General features: G+C 40.6%; 1 protein-coding gene across 1 annotated transcript in view; it reads right to left on the bottom strand.

Moving 5' to 3' along the window:
• The window catches only part of LOC124867324, a 33,928-nt gene extending 8,721 nt beyond the window's left edge, over positions 1 to 25,207 (bottom strand). Inside the window, exons 1-5 of the mRNA XM_047363722.1 lie at positions 25,075 to 25,207; positions 23,352 to 23,557; positions 18,164 to 18,301; positions 2,761 to 2,899; positions 2,245 to 2,674 (exon numbers count right to left, since the gene is read on the bottom strand). Coding sequence (XP_047219678.1) covers positions 2,245 to 2,674; positions 2,761 to 2,899; positions 18,164 to 18,301; positions 23,352 to 23,557; positions 25,075 to 25,203 — 1,042 coding nt within the window. The 5' untranslated portion in view covers positions 25,204 to 25,207. The remainder of the gene's footprint in view (positions 1 to 2,244; positions 2,675 to 2,760; positions 2,900 to 18,163; positions 18,302 to 23,351; positions 23,558 to 25,074) is intronic.
• Between the last annotated feature and the right edge of the window lie 521 nt (positions 25,208 to 25,728).

Below are 25,728 nucleotides of genomic sequence, written 5' to 3'. Positions count from 1 at the left end.
TTGCATTATTTGCTGTTAGTTCAGCTTTTAACTTTGTTCTCTGTCTTTTCTCTTCCTAGAAGCTACACCTGGCCTGACTCTGTGTCTACATGTGACACCTTTCTGGAGAGGGGCATCGTCCGAGCTTCTGCTGGCAACAACTTAATGCTCACCCTCTACCGATGATCCATGTGGCCCTGTCTTTCAGTGTTTAACCCTTTCTCTTTCCTAGACATGGCGATTGTCTGAGCTTCTACTGTGACTAACTCTATGTGCTCTCTTTCAGACTCTAACCTTGAAAACTGGCTCAGAGTTTATCTGTTCTTTCTTTCTAGGTGAAACGACTAAAGGAGCTACAGGGGTTGGACAAGGAAACTGAAACACCTGTCATTTCAGTGTGGGAGGTTTCATGGCTAAATTGGACCAGCCTGGTAGCCAGTCTTCATTGATTGCACATTGCACCAGTAAGAGCATAGTGTGAAGGTTCAATTAGCAGGGTAAGAGCACAGTTTTGCTCAAAATATTGAAATGCACACAACATTATGGGTGACATACCAGAGTTCAAAAGAGGACAAATTGTTGGTGCATGTCTTGCTGGCGCATCTGTGACCAAGACAGCAAGTCTTTGTGATGTATCAAGAGCCACGGTATCCAGGGTAATGTCAGCATACCACCAAGAAGGACGAACCACATCCAACAGGATTAACTGTGTAGGCAAGAGGAAGCTGTCTGAAAGGGATGTTCGGGTGCTAACCTGGATTGTATCCAAAAAACTTAAAACCACGACTGCCCAAATCACGGCAGAATTAAATGTGCACCTCAACTCTCCTGTTTCCACAAGAACTGTCCGTCGGGAGCTCCACAGGGTCAATATACACGGCCGGGCTGCTATAGCCAAACCTTTGGTCACTCATGCCAATGCCAAACGTCGGTTTCAATGGTGCAAGGAGCGCAAATCTTGGGCTGTGGACAATGTGAAACATGTATTGTTCTCTGATGAGTCCACCTTTACTGTTTTCCCCACATCCGGGAGAGTTATGGTGTGGAGAAGCCCCAAAGAAGCGTACCACCCAGACTGTTGCATGCCCAGAGTGAAGCATGGGGGTGGATCAGTGATGGTTTGGGCTGCCATATCATGGCATTCCCTTGGCCCAATACTTGTGCTAGATGGGCGCGTCACTGCCAAGGACTACCGAACCATTCTTGAGGACCATGTGCATCCAATGGTTCAAACATTGTATCTTGAAGGTGGTGCCGTGTATCAGGATGACAATGCACCAATACACACAGCAAGACTGGTGAAAGATTGGTTTGATGAACATGAAAGTGAAATTGAACATCTCCCATGGCCTGCAGAGTCACCAGATCTAAATATTATTGAGCCACTTTGGGGTGTTTTGGAGGAGCGGGTCAGGAAACGTTTTCCTCCACCAGTATCATGTAGTGACCTGGCCACTATCCTGCAAGAAGAATGGCTTAAAATCCCTCTGACCACTGTGCAGGACTAGTATATGTCATTCCCAAGACGAATTGATGCTGTATTGGCCGCAAAAGGAGGCCCTACACCATACTAATAAATTATTGTGGTCTAAAACCAGGTGTTTCAGTTTCATTGTCCAACCCCATCCATTAACATTTACTTTTCCTTCCCATAGAAAGGACTCCTGGATCAGTGCTTCTTTGTTCTCTTTGTGTCTCTGCTCTGTACTCTCAAACCCCCAGTCGGTCGTGGCAGATGGCCCCTCACACTGAGCCCGGTTCTGGTTCTGCTAGAGGTTTCTTCCTGTTAAAAGGGAGTTTTTCCTCTCCACTGTCGCTACATGCATGCTCAGTATGAGGGATTGCTGCAAAGTCAACACCAGTGACTGTCCACTGTCTCTACATGCTCATCCAGGAGGAGTGAATGCTGCAAGTCACTGACTGGATGCAATCTGCTGGGTTTCCTTAGACAGAAAAACTTTTTATCCAATTTGAATAAATAACTGAATCTGACTGAACTGTTCAATGGTTAGGATTAATTGGAATTTATGTAGCTGACTTTGTGAAGTGCCTTGTGACGACATGTGTTGTGAATTGGCGCTATATAAATAAACTGAATTGAATTTAATGTAAATCGCTCACTCCTGTCACGTCGTTCGCATTCGGTCAAAACACACTTTTAGGACTACAGTGCTGCTTACATCTCCAAAATGTTTTTCCATTCAATATTCTGTAACATTAGAAGTAATGTCAGATACTTATTAGAACCAATAAAACCTTCCTTACCAAGGAAAGCGAACTGTAGAGGTAATTTACTGATAGGGGAAATGTTTGCATTTTGTGGGGTCGTAGATTGCAATCTTGATGAGGTAGGTATTGTCCACCACCCCGGGGTAGTGGTTGCAGTAGTTGTTCGTGTACTTGAAATTGTTGTTGCAGTAGTTGTTGGTGTCGTTGTGGCCATAGTTGAAGTTGTAGTTGTTGTGGGAGATGTCCACCCCTGCCACCATGGGATAATGGTTGCCGGTGCACCTGTTGTAGGCTGATTGGTCGCTGCTTGCCTCTTCATCCTTGTAATCAGTGGGGACTTGTGAGCTTTCGATCCATCTGAATAGAACAGATCAATCGAGCTTTGTGGAAAGTCTTCTACCACCATCTCAAACCCAAAAGATCTGTAATCGGCACTGGTGGACTGGTAGCGTAATGTGCAAGAATCCTGATAAAGTTAACAGATCCTGATTAGAACAAGCCAATCCCTTGTGTTTTAAAATGTTAAGAATGTAAATTAACTTTCCAACTAACCTGATCAAGTTGGAAACCTGGGATTGAATTGCAGGTATCACATTCTATATTTGGGACGTTCCCGTACCTGCACCGTACGTGGTCACCATCGGGATCAAACGATGCCAGCTTGTATGTTCTGGGACAGTTCTGAGGAACTCTTCATTAGACACGATAAGAAAGGTTGTAAGAAATATTGTGCAAACAAGCTCTCTTTTAAGGTTAAAATAAAAGTAAAAGATGTGCAAGAATTAAAAGGCGTTGCCAGACATAAAGCCATACTAGGGTACAAGATGAAAGTCCAGAAGCAATTATCCATTTTTAAGCCATGCCTTAACTGACAAATTAACTGAAACATAAAAAACTAAACTGTCTGTGAAAATTGAGAACAACAACAACAACAACAAAAAAATAGTTAAAATCTTCTGTGCTTCTTTTCTGCTTCTCTGCTTTAAGTCTTTTTAGGAACAACATGAGCTTGCTTTAAAAATCATGTACCCTTTCAGAGTTGGAAAGACATTTCAGCTAAGTCATGGCATCCAAGTCAGGACATGTACATGCAACATTTCTGAAGTGTAAATAAATTTAAAATTGCATTATTAAACAGCTGTCTTCAAACATTATAAGTGGTTTCACAATGCCAGTTTATGTCTGTGCATCATCTGCTAGTTTTTCAATATCCTTTCATATTTTCTTTCCTTCATGTCAGATTTTCTTCTCATTTGTTAAAGTGGGTTTTAAAATAATTCAGCAGACTGGCACAAAGACACTATGTTCTGCCCAGGGATAAAAGTTGGAAATAGTTCATAATTTAGTGATAAAAAATGTAATTGTTCATTTGTAATAATTCATGTAAAAAGAAAAAGAATGTCTATGCAGCCAGCGTCATGTATTTTATTTTGAAGGTGAATTCTTAGGTTGCAATGCATTATGGGTAGCAGAAGCAGTAGTTAGATGGAAAGACGCTTTATGGAGAAAATACCTGTCTATCAATGAGCAAACTTCGCCTCCTGTGTCATAAATATTTATTTACACCTTCGAAAGCAATGGCTGTAAGTTTAATCTATGTTCTGTTTAACATTATATGTTTTATTAGAGCTAATTTAGAGATCATTTGTGAATGTGTTTGCACCAGGAATTAGCCTTATCCCAAGAGCTAGGTTTGCTTCATTTCGGATAGCAATGAGGTCAACGATCTAATTAGCATATTAAAAGATTGCTAAAATGACTGTTTATTATTAGCAACAGCTAAGGTTAATTTTTATGCATGTTTTCTTTCACCAGCGGTTTATTTGGTGCATTTATTCTACATAACAAAGAACTGATGCATATTTTGCTTTCAGTTTACCTTGTAGTTTCACTCTAACCTTTTCATGGAGCTCTTTAAGCAACAATTGTAAAGAATTGTAAGCTGTCAAGAAGACCGTAATAAAGGAGCAAGACGCTCGGTTTCCTGGCTCATGAAAATTGAGTTTGGCTTGCTGTTAATCTGTGTTAACATACACAGCGTATCCAACACGTAGTGATAACAGTACAGTGAAAAGCCCTATCAGCAGTTGGTGGAGCATAAAACTCATGCCACATTGATGGACAACGCTCAAGAAGAAAAGGTAGCAGAAATAGCTAACTTTGAAGTAGAGGCTGACATTTTTTTGGGAATCCCACGGGTCGCGGGATTCTCATGGGAATCCCGCGGGATGGGAGACAGCATCAGTAAAGATCACGATTGGGATGGTACAGGATAAAACATGAACGGGAGTAGACGGGAGCAGGAGCTATCCAATAGGAGCGAAAATAAACTAGGATCAATTGTCCTTGGAAATGTAAAACTGAGACTTTGTTATAAACTTTAAGAAAAAAAAAACTTGGATCGACGCCGCCATTGTGTAGTTTTTTTCCAAGAAACCTATACTATGATGCGAGTCAAACGAACTACACGACCCACAAGCCAACAGTGCTTCTGCTCGATGTTTTCCACCTGCGTTCAGAATGGAAGGAGCAAATGCAGGTGGAGAACTGGACGTGGTAAAATTGGATTTGCAACGTAAAGACAGAAGTAAAGACTTATCTATTAAACTCATAGAGCAAATATTACCGAACTTCAGGAGAGTTGAATGCAGCGGTGTTAACACGCAGTCTGCTGCTTGTAAAACGTGTTTAGTCGTAATCAAGTACACCAGTGATTAAGGGACACTTGTAAGACAAATTCTGGATTGAATCAGCCCCACATCTCTTCATTCGTCAAACGAAAAGTATCATCATGTGTCAAGTCTCATCTGACCAACAAAATTGCTGCATGTGCTCTAAAGATTTAAGAGGTTTTGCCACAGTAGAGGGGAAAGGTACAGAGCCCGTGAGGGGACATGGGGGATTTTTTTTTTTGCGTCCCCACGCAATACTTTTACGTTCGGCATTTTGGAACAGCAGCACAGATGACAAACTGCTCATAAAACAAACAACGCCCATATGTCATTGGTAGGGTTTATTTGTCATATGCAGGTTAACATGCAGTAAACAATGCGATGAAATGCTTAAGATAAGAAGAACCATTCAAATCACAATAAAAACAAAAACACTAATGGCGTACAAAAAAAAGTACACATCATGCAAACAAGGTGTCACAGATGTGGTTTTGTGCAGTATTATTGTCCAGAGTTCAGTAGTTTGTTTGACAGCTTGTGGATAAAAACTCTTTTAGTCTGATTTGAAGATAATTTTATTTAAGGCTGATTTCAAAATAAAACTCAATAAATCTCAAAACGGGTGTAGTGTTTGTTTCATTTTTGCAGTTATCTGGTTTGTGAACTATCCCACAAAGTATTGCGAGATAACGCAAAGACTATTGCGTGAAAACGTAAAAAGTATTGCGTGGGGATGCAAAAAAGAAAAACTTCCCCCATGTCCCATCGCGGACTCCGTAGAAAGGCTTCATCAAGGGAAGATATTAAATAAATATGTTGTGAAATAGAAAAACATTACTGTACCATTAAATGTACAATTTATTTAATACATCATTAAATATTAAGTGTACCATTAATTATGTTGTGTCGTCTTTAAAATTATACTTAATTATTCAGTGGCACATTTAATTGCATAATAGTCCATTTCATAATTTAATGGTACATTTAATGTTACATTTCTTTCATGTTACATTTACTTCACTTATGGGACATTCAAAACATTTATTTATTTAAAGATGATTTTATTGTATTAATTTTGTCCAGTTTGACCCTCCATTCTTGATGCCTGTATAGGAGGTCATGTCAGAATTTGAATCAGGTGTTCTGGAGCAGACAAACATCTAAAACTTGCAGAGAAGGGGTCCCTGAGGACCAGGGCTGTGAACCATTGAGATACAGTTTCTAAATTGTGAAGGTGATGCCTTTTTGCCCTTTTGTTCACCAAGTACAGTTCTCTTACTAGGTGCATTTTTGTTTCGTTTCATCAATTTGAAACATAAAAGTGATGTCATTGTTCAAAGGAAACAATCACTTAATAAATGAGTAAAATACAACTATGTACATTTTGTTTATTCAACTAAGATAGACATGGTCTGTTTCCTTGTTTGATATTTTATTATTTCTTCATTATTATTCTTTTTACTTTAACTGGCCTTTACTACAGCTAAAAACAGGGACCTAACTGGTGTCTCAGTTATGCAAGCCTTCAAGCCAGAAGATCTGGCCTCTGGCATCAAAGACTTGAGTCCTCTTCCTCATGACAAAATGGACACATGGGAAATATGGAAACTATCCCTCCAAGATCTGAGTAGCCTCAGAGTGTCACGCTGCTATGTACCAGCCTCACTTTCCAAATCCACATACACTGAATTGTGTGTCTTTTGTGACGCTTCTAGTTGGGCTATTGCAGCAGTAGAATACTTGAAAACAGTCAATGCAGAGGGACAAGTTGTTGAAGTTGGATTTGTGCTTGGGAAAGCAAAGCTTTCACCACAACCAGAACCTACAATACCTCGCATGGAACTCTGTGGAGCAGTTCTAGCTGTGGAGATCGCAGAGCTCATTCTAGAAGAACTTGACCACAAACCAAACACTGTCAAATTCTACTGTGACAGCAGAGTGGTTCTTGGATATGTCTGCAATGATTCAAAGTGCTTTTATGTCTATGTACATAATCGAGTTCGCCGAATACGCCAGTCTACATCCCCTGAACAGTGGCAATATGTCACCTCAGAGCAAGACCCAGCCGATCTAGCAACCAGGTCAATTCCTTGCACCCCAGATCATGGACACTATGTGGTTTAAGGGACCAGACTTCCTTTACAAACTACCTGAACCGGAGACACATGAGTCATACAAGTTGATCGAACCTGAAGTGGATGCTGAAGTCCGACAAGTTGCTACTTCACTACACACACTAAGGAGAAAGGACACACCAGAGCGCTTCCAACGCTTCTCAAACTGGAACTCACTGGTATGTGCCATTGCCTTCTTAACTCATCAAGCTTGTTCTCACTCGTCAGGAAACTCGTCAAACCCTTCATGCAGGGGCTGGCATGAATGTAGAAAGCTGCACACTCCAAAAGAGCTGGATGCTGCCAGTAATCTCATTCTCCAGTCTGTTCAGAATGATGCCTTTCCTGATTAAAATGCTGCTCTCCAAGCCAATCAATCTGTCCACAGCTCAAGCTCCATCATAACTCTTGATCCTTACATGGATGAAGGCCTCATCAAAGTAGGAGGTCGCCTCAAACAGGCTTCATTGGACACAGCATTCAAGAATCCAATCGTTCTCCCAAGCAACCATCACGTGTCAAAGTTGCTTGTCCTGGACGATCAAGCTAAGGTCTTGCATCAAGGAAGGCAGTTCACAGAAAGTGCGGTTAGGCAAGCTGGATTGTGGATTGTAGGATGTAAAAGACTAGTCTCGTCTGTTATCCACCATTGTATAACTTGCAGGAAACTCGGGGAAACTAGTGTCTCAAAAAATGGCAGATCTCTCGCCTGAGAGACTTAACACATTAACTCCATTTTCATATGTCGGGTTGGATGTGTTCGGCCCCTGGCCAATGATCACTTAACGTACACGAGGTGGTGCAGCGCAACGTAAGAGGTGGGCAATACATTTTACATGTATGACCACAAGAGGTGTACATATTGAAGTTATTGAATCCATGGATGCTTGCAGCTGAATAAATGCAATGCGCAGGTTCTTTGCAATACGAGGACCAGCAAAACAAATACGATCAGATAGGGGCACCAACTTCATTGCAGCAAGCGTGGAGCTTGGCATGACACACTCAAGCGAGAACCCTCCAAACATCGTCAACTATCTTCATGCCAACAGTTGCACCTGGGAGTTCACATGCCCCCACATGGGGGGTGTCTGGGAAAGGATGATTGGGGTAACTCGCAAAATACTGGATTCTATGCTCTTGCTAAACAAACAAATACGTCTGACACATGAAGTGATGTGTACCCTAATGGCTGAGGTATCATCTATAATCAATGCAAGGCCCTTGGTTCCTATCTCGACAGATCCTGCCTATGTCCTGCAATGATATTGACCCAAAAACAACATGTTCCTTCTCCACCAGGAGATTTTTGTGGAAAAGACATGCTCAAAAGCCAGTGGAAACATGTGCAGGCACTCTCCAATGAATTTTGGAATCGCTGGAGGAATAAATACCTCAACACCCTCCAATCAAGACGCAAGTGGCACAGAACACACCGCAATCTTCAGCCAGGTGACATTGTGTTGCTGAAGCAAAATCAAGCACACAGACATGAATGGACAATAGAAATCATCACGACTACTTTTCCAAGCACCGACAGCAAAGTCAGGAAGGTGGAAGTGAGGACGTCCACTCAGGGCATCTCAAAGACTTATTTGCTCCCCATTTCAGGTGTTGTTATGCTCTTAGAGAATGAAGTGGCTGATAACAGGTAATGGCATTACCAATGCCAGGTGGGGAGTGTTCTGCCCAGGGATAAAAGTTGGAAATAGTTCATGATTTAGTAATAAAAAATTTTTATTGTTCATTTGTAATAATTCATGTAAAAAGAAAAAGGATGTCTATGCAGCCAGCATCATGTATTTTTATTTTGAAGGTGAATTCTTAGGTTGCAATGCAGACCTAGAAAAACCGCCGAGGAGTGAACTCAACTGTCGACGAGGGATTAGACTACACCGAAGAAGAACGGTTTTGGTGCGGCGCGGGAAAAACAAAACATAGAAATATATCGGATTTGCAAAAGGTGAATTTGGGCATAAACTGGTATGTGAATGGTTCGGTTGGAAATGGAGACAGGAAATGAGGAAGACATGGATTTTGAAGGGTGGACGCCAGCAGGGAGAGGAAGAGGGAAACGACGTGGAAGAAATAAACTAGATGATGGAAAGAGAATTGGTGATATTCAAGGTAGTAAACAAGAATTGGAAGGAAGCAGTTCAGAAGAAGAAAGGATAGTTAGGAGGAAAGTTATGAGGGAGGAATTTAAAATAATATAAAACTTTAGTACGAGGAAGAACAGGATAACATCAGCCCCATTGTGGTGTCAAGAGAGATAAAAAAGAAAATTGAAGATGTTGAAATGGTAAAGATTTTGAGAGATGGAAACTTGTTGGTAGTCTGTAAAAATGAAGAACAAAAGAACAAGGCTTTAAAGGTGGATAATATCTGCAAAAAAACGGTGTTGGAGAAAAGAATCATGTGAGAAAATAAAAAAATTAGAGGAGTGATTTATGGGATCCCTCTAGATGAAGATCTTGATAAAATTAAGAGAAGTATTATAGGTGCAAAAGTGAATAACTTGAAGAGATTGTCAAAAACAATAAATGGAGGTTAGACCTTAAATCCCTCCACCACTTCGTTGTTTCAAATGTTAAAGGTATGGACACATAGCTGCAGTTTGTAAAGGGAAGCAGAGATGTCCAAAATGTGGTGAAGATCACAAGTTAGAAGAATGTAAAGAAGTACAAGAAAAATGTTGTAACTGTGGAGGGCAACATAGAGTTACGTATGGAGGATGTGAAGTAAGGAAGAAGGCAAAAGAAATCATACAGATTAAAATGACTAAAAACATAAGCTATGCAGAAGCAGTTAAAAATGTGAAGGAACAGAAAACTAGAAAGATTGAACAAATAGCGAATCAAATTCCACAGCAAAGCAAAGTACAGTCAGAAGAAAATGTTACAATATCAGTAGAAAAACTAATATTATTCGTAGAATATTTGATCAACTGTACTGACCAAGCTAAGCATAAAACTGAGAAGATTAAAATAATAGTGAGAGGAGCTGAAAAGTTGTTGGGGTTTAAGGAGGGATCATGGGAGAACATAAATAAAAAGTTGGAGGTAGATGGGAGACAAGGACCATCTGGTGAAAGTACATGTTAATATTACAATGGAAGGCAAGAAGTTTAATGGCTAACGGACAAGAATTTAAAGGTTATATTGATAGTCTTGAAGAACAACCAGAAATTATTTGTGTTCAGGAATCATGGTTAAAAACAACATTGGATTTTGTGATAAAAGGATATGATGGTGTAAGAAGAGATCGACAGGAGGATGTGGAATATTTATTAAGCAAGGGATACAATATCAGGTATTAGGGAAAGAACTTGAATATATAGTAATTGAGATATGGGAACAAGAAGGTAAATTTAAAATAATACATTTTTATAATCCATGTAAAACATTGTCAATTGAAATAATGGAGGAGTTAAATGAATATTTGGAAGGGAAAGTAATTTGGTGTGGAGATTTTAATGCAAATAGTACATTGTGGGGTAATTGTAATGATAAAAATGGACAAGTTATAGAAGAATTAATGGACATAAAAAATCTAGTATGTATTAATGATGGGAGGGGAACAAGAATCAATGTAAGAACAGGGATGGAATCAGTTATTGATTTAACAATGGTTTCAAATGGTTTAGCTGGTAGTTGTGAGTGGTGAAAAAATCAACTATAGGTAGTGATCATTATCCCATTACAATAAGAGTAGGATTAACTTTAAATAATAAGATAATAAATGTCAATAAAAAACTAAATTTTAATAAGGCAGACTGGACTAAATTTAGATACTTGAGTCAAATAAACTTAGAGAAAGTAGATATGAGAATGGATATAAATGATGTAAATTTAAAAATGTGTAAGATAATCATGGAAGCAGCAGATAATTCATAAAGAAAGCAGGGTGTAAAAGTAATAAGAAAATGGTAACATGGTGGACAAATGAATGTAAAGAAGCAAGAAATAAAACATTTAAGGTAATAAAAGGAAATCCAATTTATTAGAATTTAATTGATTATAAAAGAAAGCAAGCAATAGTAAGGAGAACTATTAAGAAGGCAAAAAGAGAATATTGGAGAAATATCTGTAGCACAATAGGGAAAGAAACAAAAATAAAAACAATTTGGAAAATAATTAAAAGAATGAATGGCATAAAGAGAGAGTTTGAATATCCTATATTAAAAATAAATAATATAAATATAATAAAAGATGAAGTTAAAGTTGAAATACTGGCAAGAATATTTAGTAAAATTAACAGTTCAAATAATATTAGTGAAGAGGGAAGAAAAGGAAGAGAAAATACAAAACGTATATATAAAGATGTATTACAGAGTGTTGAAGAAACAAATAATTTGTTAAATGTTGAATTTACAAAAGCTGAATTAAATTATGCACTTAGGAAGACAAAAAATACAGCACCAGGTAAAGATCAAATTTGGTACAGAATGATAAGGCAACTTGGTGGAAAATCGAAAGATATAATATTACAATTATATAATAAAATATGGGAGGAGGGAAAATTACCACTGAGCTGGAAGGAATCAATTATAGTACCAATAGCTTTAACATCAAATCTATGTAAAATAATGGAAAAAATGATTAATAGTAGACTAGTATATTATTTAAATAATAAAGGATATATGTCAAAGTATCAAAGTGGTTTTAGAAAAGGGAGGAGTACTAATGATCCAATGCTATGTTTAGAGCATGAAATTAGAAGAGCACAGGTAAATAAAGAAAGTTTAGTAGCAGTATTTTTTGATATAGAAAAAGCATATGATATGATGTGGGTGGAAGGATTATTAATTAAATTACAAATACTGGGCATTAAAGGGAAAATATTTAAATGGATCAAAGACTTTTTAACAAATAGGAAAATACAAGTTAGAATTGGGGAAGTGATCTCAGGAAAATATATAGTAGAAAATGGAACTCCACAGGGGAGTATTATAAGTCCGTTATTGTTTTCAATTATGATAAATGATGTATTTAAAGATATTGGAAAAGTAATGGGATGTTCACTTTTTGCAGATGATGGAGCTGTTTGGAAAAGAGGAAAAAATCTAGATTTCATTGTAAAGAAATTACAAGAGGTTATTATTGAAATAGAGAAATGGGCGTTACAATGGGGATTTAAGTTTTCAGTTGAAAAAACCAAAGTAATGATATTTAATCAGAAAAAAATAAACAAGGAAATAAAATTAAAATTATATAACCAAGAATTAGAGCAAGTAAAGTATATAACATTTTTAGGATTATGGTTTGATGAAAAACTAAAATGGAATATACATATTCAAAAAGTTGTTGATAAATGTAAGAAAATGTTAAATATTATGAGATGCTTGGCTGGCAGTGACTGGGGAGCAGATAGGAAATTACTAAAACAGATTTACACAGGAATGATAAGATCTAACATAGACTTTGGTTGTATAGTTTATGGTTCAGCAGCTAAAACACATCTGGTTAAATTAGATATTATCCAACATCAGGCATTAAGATTATGTACTGGAACATTTAAAACTACACCAACAGCAGCAATAGAAATAGAAATGGGAGAAATGCCGTTAGAGTTAAGAAGAATAAAACTAGAAATAAATTATTGGTTAAATTTACAAGGTAATAACTTGGATCATCCAATTTAGGAAATTTTAAATCCATGTTGGGAAAAAGAAAAGAAAGAAATGAAGAGTTTTGGATGGACAATTGAAAATAAAGTAAAATAATTTAAAATGATTGATTTAGAAATTAGTCAAACATCACCAATATCAATTATACCACCATGGATTCTACCAGAAGCAACAGTAGATATGTCAATAATGGAAAAGAAGCAAGATAAATCTTCCATAGTAGATAGTTATTCAGTACAGATACATTTAAATAATTATTATAGATATATTCAAATATATACAGATGCATCAAAAATAAATGGAAAAGTAGGAATAGCTTTTGTAGTACCAGAATTCAATCTTAAAATAGGAAAACGAATTACAGACGGCTTATCAGTATACACAGGAGAAATATTGGCTATATTATTAGCTTTACAATGGGTAGAAGACATAAAAACATTAAAAACAGTCATTTGCTCAGATTCAAGCTCTGCTGCATTATTAAGTTTAAAATATAATCAGATAGTAGGATGGACATTTTATTAGAAATATTTCATACATTATACAGAATACAAAAAATGGGCTTGATAGTTATATTTGTGTGGGTTCCAGCACATATTGGAGTAGAAGGAAACGAGAGGGCAGATAAAATAGCAAAGAGGGTAATTCAAAATCCTATTAGTTTTATAGTTAAAACAAGTAAATCTGAGGGAAAGAGTATTGTTAAAGAAAAGCTGATGGAAAAATGGCAAAAAAGGTGGGATGAAGGAAAAACAGGAAGATGGTTTTATAAAATTCAGAAGATAGTAGGAGAAAGAAGAAATGGAAGACGAAATAGAAAGGAGGAAAGAGTGATAACAAGGTTGAGATTTGGGCATACAAGACTTAATTATACACTTTTTAAAATTCAAAAGCATGATACTGGTAAATGTGATCACTGTGGAAAATATGAAACAATAGAACATGTTATATTAGAATGTCATAAATATGAAAGAGAAAGAAGATATATGAGAAGAGAGTTTGAAGGTATTAAGGAAATGGTTAATTTATTAGATATTTCAAGGAAGAATTTAGGGAGTAAACATGTACAAATAGTGATTCGTTTTTTAAAGAAAACTAAATTATTTCATAGAATTTGATTATAGTAGATAACATTCTGAAAGTATGGAGGATATAGATGGGTAGAATACAATGTAATGTGTAAGATGTATATTTGTATATATATATATATATATATATATATAAAGGTAGGATTTATTTATTTATTTAATTTGTAGAATTTAAATATATATATAAAAAGTTCCTATCAAGATAGCACCGCAGATGGTCACCTCGGCGTGTTGGTGCGCATTGTTTTCTTCTGTTTTTTGCTTTAAAACGGTCTTCTGTGATGGTACCCGGAGCTCTCTCACCAGAGAAGAACTCATGAACATCAGGGCTACTACACCAGAGGAGTTATTTCCCACTTTTCTGCCTACTGCTCTGGAAGTTTTGGACATCCTGGTCAAAGGTGCGCTCACCTTTGTTCACGCAGTGAAACGCCAGAAGAGAGGGAAACGGGCTGGAGTGCTGGTACGACTTCGCCAGCGTGGACTACGAACACCGTTACCTGGAATATTTCTCTCTAACGTGCAGGTCGCACAGCGCATGCTCGCCGACCAGATACTGAGTGTGGAGCGGACCAACCCGGACTCCTTAGTAATCGTCGTTGGCGACTTTAACAAAGGTAATCTCACCCACGAACTCCCCAAATATTGACAGTTTATAAAATGTCCGACCAGAGAGGACAACATTCTGGATCACTGTTACACCACCATCAGAGACGCTTATCACGCCATCCCACGTGCTGCACCGGGCCAATCCGACCACATCATGGTCCACCTGATTCCTGCATACAGGCAGAAACTAAAGCTCTGCAAACCTGTTGTGAGGACAACAAGGAAGTGGAGCCGTGAGGCTGTGGAGAATCTCCAGGTGTGTTTAGGCTGTACAGACTAGGATGTGTTCAGGACTACTACCAACAGTCTGGACGAGTACACAGAGGCTGTGACTTCCTACATCAGCTTCTGTGAGGACAGCTGTGTACCATCATGCACCAGGGTGAATTACAACAATGACAAACCCTGGTTCACAGCCAAACTCAGAAGGTTAAGACTGGATAAGGAAGAGGCCTTCAGGAGTGGGGACAAAGACATATACAGAGAGGCAAAGTACAAGTTTGGCAAGGCAGTGAAAGAGGCCAAACGACTGTACTCTGAGAAGCTCCAAAACCAGTTCTCAGCCAACGACTCTGCGTCTGTCTGGAAAGGGCTCAGGCAAATCACCAACTACAAGCCGAAAGCCCCCCACTCCATCAACGACCGACGCCTCGCCAACGACCTGAACGAGTTCTACTGCCGCTTTGAAAGACAAAGGGACAGTCCTGCAACCATCCCCCACGACACCCCTCAAAAGCTGCAGCCACACTCCACCACCCCCACCTACCCAACCTCAAGAGGGGCCTGGGCACCTCCAACCCCCACCCTGAAGTCCCCCTCCCCACCAGCCCCCTACCCACGCCGGGGACGGCTCTTTCCATCCAGGAGAGGGACGTCAACAAACTCTTCAGGAGACAGAACCCCCGGAAAGCTGCTGGTCCGGATTCTGTCTCACCAGCCAGCCTGAAGCACTGCGCTGATCAGCTGTCTCCAGTCTTCACAGACATTTTTAACACCTCACTGGAGACATGTCATGTGCCAGCCTGCTTCAAGTCCTCCACCATCGTCCCTGTTCCCAAGAAGCCAAGGACCACAGGGCTTAATGACTTCAGACCCGTCGCCCTGACCTCTGTGGTGATGAAGTCCTTTGAGCGCCTTGTGCTCTCACACCTAAAAGACATCACCGACCCCCTCCTGGACCCCCTGCAGTTTGCCTACAGAGCCAACAGGTCTGTAGATGATGCAGTCAACCTAGCCCTTCACTTCATCCTCCGACCCTGGACTCCACAGGAACCTACGCCAGGATCCTGTTTGTGGATTTCAGCTCTGCCTTCAACACCATCATCCCAGCTCTGCTCCAGGAGAAGCTCTCCCAGCTGAGTGGGCCCGACTCCACCTGCAGGTGGATCACTGACTTCCTGTCTGACAGGAAGCAGCGCGTGAGGCTGGGGAAGCACGTCTCTGACTCCGTGACCATCAGCACCGGTTCCCCCCAAGGCTGTGTTCTCTCTCCTCTGCTCTTCTCCCTGTACACCAACAGCTGCACCTCCAGTCACCAGTCTGTCAAGCTTCTGAAGTTTGCGGACGACACCACCCTGATCGGACTCATCTCTGATGGTGACGAGTCCGCGTACAGATGGGAGGTGGACCATCTGTTGGACTGGTGCAGCCAGAACAACCTTGAGCTCAACGCTCTAAAGACAGTGGAGATGGTTGTGGACTTCAGGCAGAACCCAGCCCCACCTGCCCCCATCACCCTCTGTGACTCCACAATTGACACTGTGGAATCTTTCCGCTTCCTGGGAACCATCATCTCCCAGGATCTCAAGTGGGAGCCAAACATCAGCTCCCTGATCAAGAAAGCCCAGCAGAGGATGTTCTTCCTGCAGCAGCTGAAGAAATTCAACCTGCCAAAGACTATGATGGTGCACTTCTACACAGCCATCGTTGAGTCCATCCTCACCTCCTCCATCACCATCTGGTACGCCGCTGCTACAGCCAAGGATAAGGGCAGGCTGCAGCGTGTCATTCGGTCTGCTGAGAAGGTGATTGGCTGCAGTCTACTGTCGTTCCAGGAACTGTACACCTCCAGGACCCTGAAGCGGGCAGGGAAGATTCTGGCTGATCCCTCCCACCCTGGTCACAGACTCTTTGAGACTCTCCTCTCTGGCAGGAGGCTGCGGTCCATCCGGACCAAAACCTCACGCCACAAGAACAGTTTTTTCCCATCTGCCACCAGCCTTGTTAACAAAGCCCGGAAACCACCCTGACACTCTCCCTTTCCCCCACATCCCCCCTTTTTTTGCTGACAGGACACCTGTAACCTGTAACTCTATGCGTTACATTAACGCTCAGCTTGGACTTCTGCTTTACTTGCACTGCCATAATTGCACACTGATCACCTGCACTGTTGTACTGCTCTCGCACCCAATACTGCTCTACATTTACTTTCACTCACTTAAAACTGTGCACATATATTTATATTTATATTGTAGCTATATTTATACTGTTTAATTTGAGTACTGTACTACACCAACTATGCCAAAACAAATTCCTTGTATGTCCAAAAATGTACTTGGCAATAAAGCTTTTCTGATTCTGATAAATAGACAGACCGACACGAACCACACTCCATACCAGTAAGTTGCGGTAATGCTACTAAAAGTTTGTTGCCAACCACCAATAAAACCAACAAGAAGAAGAAGGTTGCAATGCATTATGGGTAGCAGAAGCAGTAGTTAGTTGGAAAGACGCTTTATGGAGAAAATACCTGTCTATCAATGAGCAAACTTCGCCTCCTGTGTCATAAATATTTATTTACACCTTCGAAAGCAATGGCTGTAAGTTTAATCTATGTTCTGTTTAACATTATATGTTTTATTAGAGCTAATTTAGAGATCATTTGTGAATGTGTTTGTACCAGGAATTAGCCTTATCCCAAGAGCTAGGTTTGCTTCATTTCGGATAGCAATGAGGTTAACGATCTAATTAGCATATTAAAAGATCGCTAAAATGACTGTTTATTATTAGCAACAGCTAAGGTTAATTTTTATGCATGTTTTCTTTCACCAGCGGTTTATTTGGCGCATTTATTCTACATAACAAAGAACTGATGCATATTTTGCTTTCAGTTTACTTTGTAGTTTCACTCTAACCTTTTCATGGAGCTCTTTAAGCAACAATTGTAAAGAATTGTAAGCTGTCAAGAAGACCGTAATAAAGGAGCAAGACGCTCGGTTCCCTGGCTCATGAAAATTGAGTTTGGCTTGCTGTTAATCTGTGTTAACATACACAGCGTATCCAACATGTAGTGATAACAGTACACACTACTTGTTATGACACTGGACAAAAAGTCTGATCAGCTGAGTCCTGAGACAGATCCTGACTCAGCAGGGTTGACATTTCTCCTTTTTTCTTCTTTTTGTTGACTTATTTTGTCTTTGTCTTGTTTTTAACCCTATGCTGCACTGTGCTTGGGGACGAAACAGAAAGGGAATAAAAAAATAGAAAATAGCCAATTATAAAAGAAACACTTTAAAAATATAAACCTCTTTGGAGGTTTGTATTTTACATATTTTACACAAGACTCAGTGAAATGGGTATGACTGGGACCCATGCTAGGGTTCTGATCTGATCTATGTTACTGGTAAATTGATGTTTTGGACGGATTGTTGTCTGAATGTATTTCTAACCACCACATAGTATTTAGATTTTGCAAACATGGGTCTAACTGAAATTAATAAAGCTCTCTGAATATTGTTGACCAAACTTGTATAATCAAATGTATAATGACATTGGTTTATTCCATATTTAAGATTGGGTAAAATAAACTCAGTGGTGGTGTGTTTATAGTAGGATGATTACCTGATGATGGGAAGAACAGCAATATTTGGTGATTTATTTGGTTTTCTTGTGTCCGACCTCGTTCCCAAATCCACAAGAGTGATAAACCTCCAGTTACTGACGGAGTTACGGGTTGAGATCCAGCAGCAGCTAGCTGCCCTGGTTTTTAAGAAAGAGAGGAGAACATTTATATTAATTTCAGATTTGCACCGAAACAATTCAATTCAGTTCAATTCAGTTTTATTTATATAGCACCAGTTCGAAAGGTGGAGGAATCTGTTTTTACCTCAACAGTGGTTGGTGCAACGACGTGACAGTGATTCAACAGCACTGTTCTCCAGACCTGGAATCCTTCATCATAAACTGTAAGCCTTTCTATTCCCCCCGTGAGTTCGCTTCGTTCATCCTGGTCGGTGTTTACATCCCACCGCAAGCTAACGTGCAGGTCGCACAGCGCATGCTCGCCGACCAGATACTGAGTGTGGAGCGGACCAACCCGGACTCCTTAGTTATCGTCGCTGGTGACTTTAACAAAGGTAATCTGACCCACGAACTTCCCAAATACAGACAGTTTATAAAATGTCCGACCAGAGAGGACAACATTCTGGATCACTGTTACACCACCATCAGAGACGCTTATCACGCCGTCCCACGTGCTGCACTGGGCCAATCCGACCACATCATGGTCCACCTGATTCCTGCATACAGGCAGAAACTAAAGCTCTGCAAACCTGTTGTGAGGACGACAAGGAAGTGGAGCAGTGAGGCTGTGGAGAATCTCCAGGCGTGTTTAGGCTGTACAGACTGGGATGTGTTCAGGACTACTACCAACAGTCTGGACGAGTACACAGAGGCTGTGACTTCCTACATCAGCTTCTGTGAGGACAGCTGTGTACCATCATGCACCAGGGTGAGTTACAACAACGACAAACCCTGGTTCACAGCTAAACTCAGAAGGTTAAGACTGGATAAGGAAAAGGCCTTCAGGAGTGGGGACAAAGACATATACAGAGAGGCTAAGTACAAGTTTGGCAAGGCAGTGAAAGAGGCCAAACGACTGTACTCTGAGAAGCTCCAAATCCAGTTCTCAGCCAACGACTCTGCGTCTGTCTGGAAAGGGCTCAAGCAAATCACCAACTACAAGCCAAAAGCCCCCCACTCCATCAACGACCGACGCCTCGCCAACGACCTGAACGAGTTCTACTGCCGCTTTGAAAGACAAAGGGACAGTCCTGCAACCATCTCCCACGACGCCCCCCAACAGCTGCAGCCACAATCCACCACCCCCACCTCCCCAACCTCAAGAGGGGCCTTGGCACCTCCAACCCCCACCAGCCCCCTACCCACGCCGAGGACGGCTCTTTCCATCCAGGAGAGGGACGTCAACAAACTCTTCAGGAGACAGAACCCCCGGAAAGCTGCTGGTCCGGATTCTGTCTCACCAGCCAGCCTGAAGCACTGCGCTGATCAGCTGTCTCCAGTCTTCACAGACATTTTTAACACCTCACTGGAGACATGTCATGTGCCAGCCTGCTTCAAGTCCTCCACCATCGTCCCTGTTCCCAAGAAGCCAAGGACCACAGGGCTTAATGACTTCAGACCCGTCGCCCTGACCTCTGTGGTGATGAAGTCCTTTGAGCGCCTTGTGCTCTCACACCTAAAAGACATCACCGACCCCCTCCTGGACCCCCTGCAGTTTGCCTACAGAGCCAACAGGTCTGTAGATGATGCAGTCAACCTAGCCCTTCACTTCATCCTCCGGCACCTGGACTCCACAGGAACCTATGCCAGGATCCTGTTTGTGGATTTCAGCTCTGCCTTCAACACCATCGTCCCAGCTCTGCTCCAGGAGAAGCTCTCCCAGCTGAGTGTGCCCGACTCCACCTGCAGGTGGATCACTGACTTCCTGTCTGACAGGAAGCAGCGCGTGAGGCTGGGGAAGCACGTCTCTGACTCCCTGACCATCAGCACCGGTTCCCCCCAAGGCTGTGTTCTCTCTCCTCTGCTCTTCTCCCTGTACACCAACAGCTGCACCTCCAGTCACCAGTCTGTCAAGCTTCTGAAGTTTGCGGACGACACCACCCTGATCGGACTCATCTCTGATGGTGACGAGTCCGCGTACAGATGGGAAGTGGACCATCTGTTGGACTGGTGCAGCCAGAACAGCCTTGAGCTCAACGCTCTAAAGACAGTGGAGATGGTTGTGAACTTCAGGCAGAACCCAGCCCCACCTGCCCCCATCACCCTCTGTGACTCCACAATTGACACTGTGGAATCTTTCCGCTTCCTGGGAACCATCATCTCCCAGGATCTCAAGTGGGAGCCAAACATCAGCTCCCTCATCAAGAAAGCCCAGCAGAGGATGTTCTTCCTGCGGCAGCTGAAGAAATTCAACCTGCCAAAGACTATGATGGTGCACTTCTACACAGCCATCATTGAGTCCATCCTCACCTCCTCCATCACCATCTGGTACGCCGCTGCTACAGCCAAGGATAAGGGCAGGCTGCAGCGTGTCATTCGGTCTGCTGAGAAGGTGATTGGCTGCAGTCTACTGTCGCTCCAGGAACTGTACACCTCCAGGACCCTGAAGCGGGCAGAGAAGATTCTGGCTGATCCCTCCCACCCCGGTCACAGACTCTTTGAGACTCTCCCCTCTGGCAGGAGGCTGCGGTCCATCCGGACCAAAACCTCACGCCACAAGAACAGTTTTTTCCCATCTGCCACCAGCCTGGTTAACAAAGCCCGGAAACCACCCTGACACTCTCCCTTTCCCCCACACACCCCCTTTTTTTGCTGACAGGACACCTGTAACCTGTAACTCTATGCGTTACATTAACGCTCAGCTTGGACTCCTGCTTACTTGCACTGCTTTACTTGCACAATGATCACCTGCACTGTTGTATTGCTCTTGCATCTTATACTGCTCTATATTTACTCTCACTCACTTAAAACTGTGCACTTATATTTATATTATATTGTAGATATGTTTGTACTGTTTAATTTGTACTGTATTGCACCGACTACGCCAAAACAAATTCCTTGTATGTCCAAAAACGTACTTGGCAATAAAGCTTTTCTGATTCTGATTCTGATTCACAACACATGTCATCTCAAGACACTTCACAAAGTCATTTCAATCGAATCATACAGATTTCAAGTGAGGTTCATACATTCCAATTAATCATAACTATCGAACAGTGCAGTCAGATTCGGTTTATTGTTCAAATTGGTTAAAAGGTTTTTCTATCTAAGGAAACCCAGCAGATTGCATCCCATCATTGACTTGCAGCATTCACTCCTCCTGGATGAGCATGTAGCGACATTGGAAAGTCGCTGGCATTCACTTTGCAGCAATCCCTCATACTGAGCATACATGTAGCAACGGTGGAGAGGAAAAACTCCCTTTTAACATGAAGAAACCTCCAGCAGAACCAGAACCAGGCTCAGTGTGAGCGGCCATCTGTCACGACCGACTGGGGGGTTTGAGAGAACAGAGCAGAGACACAAAGAGAACAAAGAAGCACTGATCCGGGAGTACTTTCTATGGGAAAGAAAAGTGAAACATTAATGGTTGAATCTACTTTAGGGGCTTCATCTACGAGAAAAAGACAGTTAAGCAGATAAACTCTGAGCCCGTTTTCAAGGTTAGAGTCTGAAAGAGAGCACATAGAGTTAGTTACAGTAGAAGCTCAGCCAGTAGCCATGTCTAGGAGAGAGAAAGGGTTAAACACTGAAAGACAGGGCCATGTGGATCATCTGTAGAGGGTGAGCATTAAGTTGTTGGCAGCAGCAGCTCAGTCGATGCACCCCTCCAAAAAGGTGCCAAAGCTAAACAGAGACCCAGGCCAGGTGTACCTTCTAGGAAGAAAGAAAAAAAACAGAGAACATAGAGTTAAAAGCTGAAATAAAGTTAAAAGCTGAAATAACAGCAAATAATGCAAATGAAGAGTAGAATGAGAAATTAGCAGAGTAAGGGAAAGTGGTCAATATGTCCTCCAGCCGCCTAAAATAGCAGCATAACTACAGAGATAGCTCAGGCTAACCTAAGCCACTCTAACTATAAGTTTTATCAAAAAGGAGAGTTTTAAGCCTAGCCTTAAAAGTAGACAGGGTGTCTGCCTCACGGACTAAAACTGGGAGCTGGTTCCACAGTAGAGGAGCCTGATAACTAAAGGATCTACCTCCCATTCTACTTCTAGAGACTCTAGGAACCACCAGTAAACCTGCAGTCTGAGAACAAAGTGCTCTGTTAGGAACATATGGACCAATCAGATCTCTGATGTATGATGGAGCTAGATCATTAAGGGCTTTATATGTGAGGAGGAGAATTTTAAATTCTATTCTGGATTTAACAGGGAGCCAATGAAGGGAAGCTAAAATAGGAGAAATATGATCTCTCTTTTTAATTTTCATCAGAACTCTTGCTGCAGCATTTTGAATCAGCTGAAGGCTTTTAACTGCATTTTGTGGACATCCTGATAGTAAAGAATTACAATAGTCCAGCCTTGAAGTAACAAATGCATGGACTAGTTTTTCAGCGTCACTCCTGGACAGGATATTTCTAATTTTGGCAATGTTCTGGAGATGAAAGAAGGAAATCCTAGAAACCTGTTTAATATGGGGTTTAAATTACATGTCCTGGTCAAAAATAACACCAAGGTTTTTTACTTTGTTACAGGAGGTCTATTTAATGCCATCCACATTAATTGATTAACTAAGAAGTTTGTTTTTCAAAGATGTTTCTGTCTTGTCTGAATGTAGAGGAAGAAAATTTAAAGTCATCCAAGTTTTTATATCTTCAAGACATGCCTGTAGTCTGTCTAACTTGTTGGGCTCATCGGGATTCATGGATAAGTAAAGCTGAGTATCATCAGCAAAACACTGAAAATATATCCTATGCTAATGATAATTTGACCTATTGGAAGTATATATATAGTACAGAGAATTGGCCCAAGTACTGGACCCTGTGGTACTCCACAATTAACCCTGGAGTTTAAAGATGATTTATAATTTACATGAACAAACTGGGATCTGTCTACAAAGCCTGTGGTTCTGATTCGTTTACTAAGGATATATTAATCATATCTAGAATGGAGCTGGTAATCAAAGGGAACACTTCTTTAAATAATTAACACTTTATAGATGTTGAAGATGCTTGCAATATCTACCCAATGATTATATTACATTTTGATGAGGAGAAAATGCTCACCTGAACTGCACCGGTTTGTCGGTAGGGAGGCTCCAACTCTCAATATTTTCTGTTTCGCACCATCGGCTTTTGTAGAATTGTGTATTGGTGCTACTGTCTATTTGAGATATTTGTCTGCTAGATGCGGAGCTACAATTCCCAATGTAACAGTACCAGTAGTGGTGGTTATCACAGGTATCATATGTGTCTCTGGCTCGGATGGACAGCTGGTGACACAAATCACAAATAAACAGATAAAACAACTTCAGCATCAACTTTTGTCACTGCTTGCAAAAAAATAAGTTTTTCTTGTAAGACTCATTACTACAGACCATTAAACAAAATAAAGCTAGAAATGTAACATAACTTATGGTTATAAATAAGTATAAGCCTATATAAGTACATCATTGGATGTATTAGGTTGGTATGTAAGTTATAAAGGTTTGAAACTTTAGCATTAAATCAGAATCTGTAAATTTAATGATGAAAAAGAAAGAAAACTTCTAACATCTAACCTTAACCCTAACCCTAAGACAATTTTAATAACAGAACACAGTGTTACTCTGCAGGACTACAGCTACATGACTTCCCAACAACCTCTGCTGCAATCGCCTTTAATCATTTAGGTCCAAAACCTGTTAATGGAAAGTTGGTCATGAATAATTTTTAAAATCTATAATCCTTTTTGTTATTGCTTGACAAAATATATCAAAAACAATTTTTGGAAAGATTTAGATTGTCCTCACATATCTTTTTCCTAAACCTTTCTATAAATAGAAAGCTAAAAAATAAACATGTAAAAAATGGTTTAAAGGCATTTAAATTGCAGATTCTCCAGATAATTTCAGGCTACATCAAAGACAATGATGGAAAATAAACCCCCACTTTAACTGTGGCAAGGTTTGAGACATGAAAAAAATGCCTTGAAAAGGAAATGATTTTTTTTTTCTATTCAATCAGAATAAGCAACAAATCTGATTTTGTATATAGTTAAAAAAGCTCTATTTCTTGTAAAACTATTTGTGTGTCAATAACAAACTACAATCAGACATTTTGTTCATGATGCTACATGAAACCTAGATGCAATTGCAGAGGTTATGTTTGTCTGCATTCTTGGTTTGGCCACGAGTTCCTCAATGAGGAAAGCCTCAAACCTCATGACGTTCTGGGCTGTGCTGAACATGAAAACACAGCATACATCAAGGGTAGGTGGGAACAGAACTCTGAATTTTTGATGTACAGACAAACAAGGAATTTAACTCCAGTACACTTTGTTCTCAATAATAAAGAATATCTTTAATGTACGTATACTTTCAATAGACCTCAACTTGTTCTTTTGATTTGTTTTGAAGCACAAGCAGGACATGAGGCGGTTAAAAATTCTCCGGTTTCAAGCAACAAAGCAAAACGGAATTGCTCAATCCAACACCACCTACAACCAAAAGCTGGCTTCTTCTGAGGACTTAAAGAGACCAGTTTTATAGAATTTAGACGAAATGGACAAGGTTCATAATTACAACCAGGGCTGTCTGCAAATGATATCCTGAGGTTTTACCTTCCATTACAAAGTTTATCATAAAGAATCTTCACATCAATAATTAAATGCACAATTTTCTTATCATAACATGGTGAAAAAAGTCTAGATGAACATAAAAGAATTCAGTGATAAAGCTGAAAAAATATAACAGGTTTTGGATAGATGATAGCCTTCTATAATTATAGATGAAGAGTTATTGTTATCCACCTTAAACGATCCATCAGGGTTTCTTCCTTTGAAGGCGACGTTCATGCTTCCGCCCCAGTGATGAGACGCTGACACCAGGGAGGTCAGCAGGAGTAGCTGAAGAAGGAGCAACTCTTTGGAGGCCATCATGATGCTCAACTCTGTCTCCAGCAATGATGTTCACATTCACCTGCTGAATCTTAAATACACCTGTCTGAGCAGGGAGGTCCTAAAGGGTGAAGAAACATATAAAAGCTTAGAACAATAAGGCAGCTGCAGAACTGGTTAGAAGGAACAATTGGGATTACCACTTTTTTCACTGTAATTGCATGGTTCACCAAGCCACCTCCACACATAATGAAACTTCACATTTCTCAGTTCTTGAAGCACACAGATGTGTCATTGAAACCTGAGTAAAATAATCCTGCTTTGTAACCTCAGCAGTTTTCTTAGTAACAGCAGTAACAGAACTTGTATGATTACACCGTGGGGAAAGAAGATTAATATATTTTAGTTGTTGTTTCTATTACATTAAATTATCAACATCAAACTCCAAATACCAACCCTTAATTATATACATTAAATTGCCAAAGGTATTGGGTCACCAAATCCTTAAATTCGGTTGTTCCAGTCATTTCCAAGGCCAAAGGTGTATAAAATCCAGCACCCAGGCAT

Source organism: Girardinichthys multiradiatus, chromosome 4 (assembly GCF_021462225.1).
Source record: "Girardinichthys multiradiatus isolate DD_20200921_A chromosome 4, DD_fGirMul_XY1, whole genome shotgun sequence".
Classification (NCBI taxonomy): Eukaryota; Metazoa; Chordata; class Actinopteri; order Cyprinodontiformes; family Goodeidae; genus Girardinichthys; species Girardinichthys multiradiatus.
Note: the sequence above shows the minus strand (reverse complement) of the source record. Positions and strands in the feature narration are given on the sequence as shown.